Here is a 6,202-nt window from a genome sequence, read left to right as displayed (position 1 = left end):
TTTTTGCCTGAGCGTACAGCCTCAGTGCAACAACTGAGAGAGATAACGTTGACCTGATGTCTCTGTGTATCATTTAGGTTGTAACAGAGCCAGAGTTGTGAGCCACTGGCGTGTGTGAGACTGAACCCAGGGAGGCAGCCATGGAAGTTACGTTTTCCAAAAGCTGCTGGTCCATCGCTGTGCTCAGTCAAACCTCCTATCAGCAGGACGCATGATGACCGGTCCCTGTCCGCCTGCCAAAGGATGGCTGATCTCACAACAGCCAGGATGGACTGACTCAGAGGAGCTCTGACAGTTCACCCAGTGCCTTTGTGGCGCTTTGGAGCGTTTATAAGCAGCCATGCTGGACTGAAAAGAAAACCCCGCATCCTGTAAGCATCACAGCAGCTGCTCCACAATAGCCTGACCCAGAGGTGACTTTTTTCCAGCTTTGTTTGTGTTGTTTTATGTGCTGATGATATTCTGCCGGTTTGGATAAAAAACTGTAAAACTGCCTTTTCTTCCCTTTTTGTCGAAGCGTGTTAAAGCTTCAGATGACGGAAAGATCAGATGAGGCTGCTGGGAAACTGAGAGTACTGGTTTTGCAGAATAAGCTGGAACCTTTGTGCTAGTGAGGGCAAACTTTGGCCCGCTGCCACGGTCGGGGTGTGGTCTCCCCTTCCCGAAAAAAGTCTCGTCACACTTTGTCCCCACGATGAAGGTCATCTGTGCCACTTCGGCTCATGGTTTGGTTTCCTTTCTGTCTTAGTCACTTACGCTGCTTTTCTAAATACTTTTCCCTTGAGCACTCACCTCTCTAAATATCTTTGACATGGCAACATTAAATAAATCAAAATCTCAATCTTTCAGCTCATGGCTCTGATTACGGACTCTTTCTGCCATCCTGTCCGTCTCGAGATGGGCTTGAGGTTTTGCTGTGAAACGTGTGGGTGGGGAAAAGGCGTCTTTTCAGCGGACAAAAACGATAACCCATCATTTTTCAGTCATGTTGAGATGAATTTCCTCCCGGCACTGTCACTGAGTGTCTCTAGGAATGTTTTTTAAGGTCTCAGAGGGGCCATGCAGCGGGCATGAACCGAAGTGCTGCTGCACTCACCATCAAAATCCCCTTTGGGTTGGAGCAGAGGGCAACAACCAGCCTGTGATTGTTTTTTTCTCCTGGCTTTACAGCCTCCAAACTGAATCTAGCTGCAGAGTGATGAACCATTTTATCACCTCCATAAATACATGAACAGGAGGAGTTTCACTTTATCACACAAGCACATTACATCTGACAGATCTCAAATATTTTTGCATCTTTCTTAGCTAAATTTATTTTAGTTTTTCTTCTTTGTAATTTTACGTTTCTTTTACCTGTGTTGACTTAGAACAAATTCTCTTTGAGTACATCTCTACAACCCGTTTTTCTGTCATTTTTTTCTTCTCTCCGGGTGGATAAAAGATCCAAAATATTGTTCTAATGTCAGTGAAGCACTATCTCAAAAATATTTTACTCAAGTAAAAGTAAAAAGTATTTGGTAAAGAATTCAGGCTGACTAAAATATGAATTAAAAAATAATATCCAAATCATAAAGTTGTGGAAGTTTTGGTATTTTAGAGACTAACAGGAAAATAATTTATATAAATAACATAATTACAAAATAACTCAAATGTAAACTTTCAAAATAAAACTTGTGAAACTTTAACATAAACTGTATAGTCGGTGAGTGTCTGACTGGTGAAATTTTGGTTCGAACAAGCTTGTTCTTCATTCAATAAAGTTATTCACAGTGGGTAGAGAATCCACAAATTTTACCCAAGTAAAAGTAGCAATATGTCATAATAAGATTACTCAAGTTAGAGTAAAAATACTGCTAAAAGTAGAGTTTTTTCACTACCCAACTTCTATCTCAGTCCATTTTGATTCACAACTGAAATTGAACTGATGTTCCACAAATTTCTTCTCATGTTCACTCAAATATAAAAGTTTGTCTATTACTGTGTCAGAATACATTTCTATGGAGAAATCAAAATGTCAGCTGCTTTAATGGAAAATTAAACTACAGGTAAAAGGTGTTTCCTCTTTTTCAAATGTTGTGGCTTGTGGGTGAAGGAGTTCACTTCATTATGGCTACAGATCAAACAGACTCAATTTTATGGAAAAAGGCAGCAACATCTGAGGTCATACCTCCATGTGTCTGATTGCATTCGCTTTGACCTGCTATTAAGTAAATGCAATCTGATTTATGTGCTGTGTGTTTCTAGTCATGCAATGAAAGGGAAAAACATCAAACTGTCACTTTTAAGCTGCATGCTCTGTAAAATGTTTAGCCTAAAATAACAAAACATTTTGTTTGTGGAAATAAAATGTGTTTAAGGGCAGGACGAGGACGGAGACAAGTCCTTATATGTGGCTCTAGTGAGAACATATCTGACTAACAAGAGAAAGCTTCAGTACGTTTGCCAGATTCGAAGATTTTCCAGTAAGTAACTGGTTGCCTTTCATCCAGTCTGCTCAAGCAACAGCTTGCACAGATTCATGGGGGGATGAGAGAACGTTACGAGGCTTGATGGGGCTGCAGCCAAACAGCACAACAGGCGGAGCTGGCAATTCCTCTGCATTTGTTCAGAAGTTATTGGATCTTTTGAAGCCGCATAATGATGCCTTTGGACAGGCGAAGCTTTGTTTTTAACGCAGCAGGGACTCAGTAAAACTGAGCAAGGGCAGCCTGTTAGGGCTCACACCAAAGACATGAAACTGCCAACATCGATTACTTCATGAGTCTCATAGTCGGATTCATTCTCATTCCCTAAACATAAAGTGGCTTGCAGAAGGACTGATGCCTATTGAACTACTCCACATTTCGCCACGTTGGAACAAGAAATGTCAACGTACATCGCTGAGAATTTGTGATAAATCGACACAACAACCAGCACAGAATTGTAAAGTGGAGGGCTGTGGAACAAAAAGTGTTCAGAAGGCAGCAAGAGGCAGCGCCCTATACTTCCACAAAACTGAGACTGTAGCCTAAACTACGAAACATGGAGGTGGTAGTGTTACGCTGAGGGGTTACCTTTCTCCAACAGAGACAGGAAAGCTGGTTAAGTTGATGGAAACATGGATGGCGCTAAATACAGAGTAATCATTGAATAACCAAACACAGCCAGGGCTACAATAAAGATATAAAAGACATGCTTCTGTAAATAATTTAGTTAGGAAAACTGAATAAAAACACATCCTGCACCTTTCAGTTTGATCCTTTTATTTCTCTTACTTTCACGCCACTTGGATTTGGTCTTAAACATAAAAAAAACCCTAACTAAACTCACTGAAGTTTGTGGTTGTAACATAAAAAGAGGAAAAGTTTAGGAAGGCTTCATGCTTTGGCAAAACACCAAATTACCAGAACTTGCAAACCCACAAGGGGACACCAACTGAGAAAACAAAGTCCTGTTTAATTAATTCACAGTAACGCCTCAGGACCTCAGGTCAGACACTCAGAGGAATGTGCACTTCTTTACAGGTGAAATCTAAATTTATCTGCTCTGACAAGAATTCACCTTTGAATTGGAGAAATGCAGAACAACTACCAAGTTTCACATTTAAATTGGATGATTTCAGAGCTGACAAAAACAAGAATCCAGGACATTCCTAAAAGATCCTGTGTTTATTTGTAACCCTTGGTTTCCATTGATCAGGTTTTCAATAACATACTGCAAATGTTAGATTATGTATTTAGCATGTGAGCAACACAATCTAACCAAAAATATTGAGGAAAAGCACAATAATACACACAACATTGCAATAGAAACACAAAATTATTGGTCCCTATTCATTAAATCTGTCAAAACTAGTAGTATGCTACTGGCTGAGCAGTTTCTCACTACCCAGCTGCATGTGCTTTAAAAGTTATTTTGAGTTTTTAAAAAAGTCCCATACTTTGACATGGAGATACCACTAAGTTTGTTTGCCTTTAAAACCGGATCAGGATGTTCTTTTTTATGTATTAGTTCTTAAAAAAACTAACAAATGAACGTTTTAATAGGAAATCAGTATCGGCCAGGAAAACCCTAATCAGTGCAACTCTAAAAATTGCAAACAGACCTATTCAAAAGAACCGTAATTGGTTTCTTTATGCCTTATGTCAGGGGTGTCAAACTCCAGTCCTCAAGGGCCGGTGTCCTGCAACTTTAGATGTGCCTCTGCAGCACCACATCTCAATAGAATAATTAGGTGATTAGCAAGGCTCTGGAGAAATTATCTACACAAGGAGGAGGTTTCATTCCAGTGTTTTGTACCTGTGGCACATCTAAAAACTGCAGGACAGTGTCTCTTGAGGACTGGAGTTTGGCACCTGTGCCTTATGTGATGTCATCAGAAGAATGTGGACAGGGTCTCAGGAGAATATACTTTATAGTAATTATGTACAGATTTAAAACAAAGTAGCTATGAAAAGTGACCAGGACATGCTCTTGTTTCGTTGGAAAAACTATATTGAAAGTGAACTCATTTTACAAAATAAGTCTGGCTTGCAGCTTTAACTTCAGTCTATGTCTCACACAGTCAACACAATCTAACTGTCAAGCAGGTAAAACGTGATATTGACCAGAAACACTTGATATCTCATTCAAATTAATGTTCTGGTCGCACCTGCTGACCACAACGAGGCTCCATGATCATCCAAAAAGCAACAGATTTGATAAACTTTGCAAGTTGTCTCTCCATTCAGTCTCAAAAGAGTTCCTTATAATTGTCCTACATCTTTAACCCCTTTCTCCTCAGGTCCTCTTTGGCTTCCTTGATCTGCTCCTGCAGCTCCCTGGCCGCCTCGTCGCAGTCGTTAAAGGTGGCCACCCGGTAGCCCACCGCAGCCAGGGAGTAGCAGCCGAACGAAACCAGCAGGTAGACCGGGATGGGCCAGGCCACCTCCCTGTAGGTCCGAGGAAGGCGCAGTTCCAGCAGGTCGAAGGCGACCAGAGCCCACACAGCGCCCAGTAACGAGACCCCGAGCAGCCACTGCAGGAGTTTAGTCATGATGGATATCAACGAAGAGCCTGACGGGGGAAACGAGCTGTTAGCACGAACGTAGCAACGCATCCACTTGTGGAGATAAAATACGCTTTTAAGACAACAACAAAGACTCCGGACAGTCAAAAGAGACACCACACGAAAAAATGAAAGTAATGACAATAAAGTTGGAGCTTCAATATCACTGTAAGTCATTTATTTCAAAGAAAAAGTCTAGCGTTATCACCTCCAATCAAACGCCACCTCAGCACTGCGCAGAATGATGACGTCGCACGCCGCGACGGCTTATGGGAAATGCAGTGACGAATACTTTGCTCTAAACGGGCCAAAAATAATGATTTTGATCTAAATTATCGCTAAGAATAATGGATATACAAATACATAAACTTTAAATAAAATAAAGCAGTGATAGAAGAAACAGTACGTACATGTTTTGTATCTATTTTAAGAAAAATAGTAATTGTTATGATTTTCAATATAAAGAAAATAAAAGAAGGTTGCAGTTTAAAAAAAAAAATTCAAAATGAATGTAGGCTACAGGTGGTCATTGTATTCATCAGAGAGAGATTAATGTTATTTTTATTTCAAATATAGCATTATAAATTAAAACAATATTGTATAAAATATAAGAATATATCTTAGAATAAATTTTATATATTTACCCATTCATTTCCTTTTTATGACACTCTTTTCATTTTATTATGATATCTTTGTACAGACTAGACCAGATTTAAACTTGTTGCTTGTCGTCTGTATGTACTCCTGAAAAACTCTCGAGATGATTTTTATGTTATTTTAAAAAAATAAAGGAATCTATTTCTTTATATATTGCACGCGTTTATTTATTTACTTTTTTACCCTTTCTTGGTAACATTAATGAGCATCAAAAAGACCTTTGAGAGCAGATGCTATACAGACATTGCTGCTGTGCTAATTTTAACCACTAATGTAATATCAACAGCCGCACCCAGTCAGCTGCGAGAAAGAAGACAGCTTGTTTCCACTGCATCTTTAACAAGGCACCCTACATAAGACCTCTAATTTTTCTCAACGTTACCCTCTTGCTTTACGAAAGCCATTTTCAAAATTAGGTACCATTAGCAAATCATAAAAGCCGTCCATGAAGGCTAATGTCCTTTTCTTTTCTTTTTTTTTTTTCTCCGATAGAAATCCAACAACAACATAATTAGGGGT

The 6,202-nt window shown here is 39.5% G+C and overlaps 1 protein-coding gene across 1 annotated transcript; it reads right to left on the bottom strand.

Annotated features, from left to right (window-relative positions):
- Positions 1-3,628: 3,628 nt before the first annotated feature.
- On the bottom strand, positions 3,629-5,297 carry dpm3 (dolichyl-phosphate mannosyltransferase subunit 3, regulatory). Its single transcript, XM_055053634.1, has 2 exons — positions 5,235-5,297; positions 3,629-5,034 (listed from the first exon to the last, which is right to left on the bottom strand). Exon 2 carries the CDS (start codon positions 5,012-5,014, stop codon positions 4,736-4,738), a length of 279 nt encoding a protein of 92 aa, XP_054909609.1. The 5' UTR covers positions 5,015-5,034; positions 5,235-5,297; the 3' UTR covers positions 3,629-4,735.
- Positions 5,298-6,202: the final 905 nt, after the last annotated feature.

Source organism: Poeciliopsis prolifica, unplaced genomic scaffold (genome assembly GCF_027474105.1).
Source record: "Poeciliopsis prolifica strain line A6 unplaced genomic scaffold, Auburn_PproV2 SCAFFOLD038, whole genome shotgun sequence".
NCBI lineage: Eukaryota > Metazoa > Chordata > Actinopteri > Cyprinodontiformes > Poeciliidae > Poeciliopsis > Poeciliopsis prolifica.
The sequence above is the reverse complement of the archived record's forward strand: the minus strand, read 5'-3'. Positions and strand labels throughout refer to the sequence as shown.

Excerpts from the sequence above, each read along its gene's own strand:
- dpm3 (XM_055053634.1), bottom strand. The coding sequence starts at position 5,014 with ATGACTAAACTCCTGCAGTGGCTGCTCGGGGTCTCGTTACTGGGCGCT.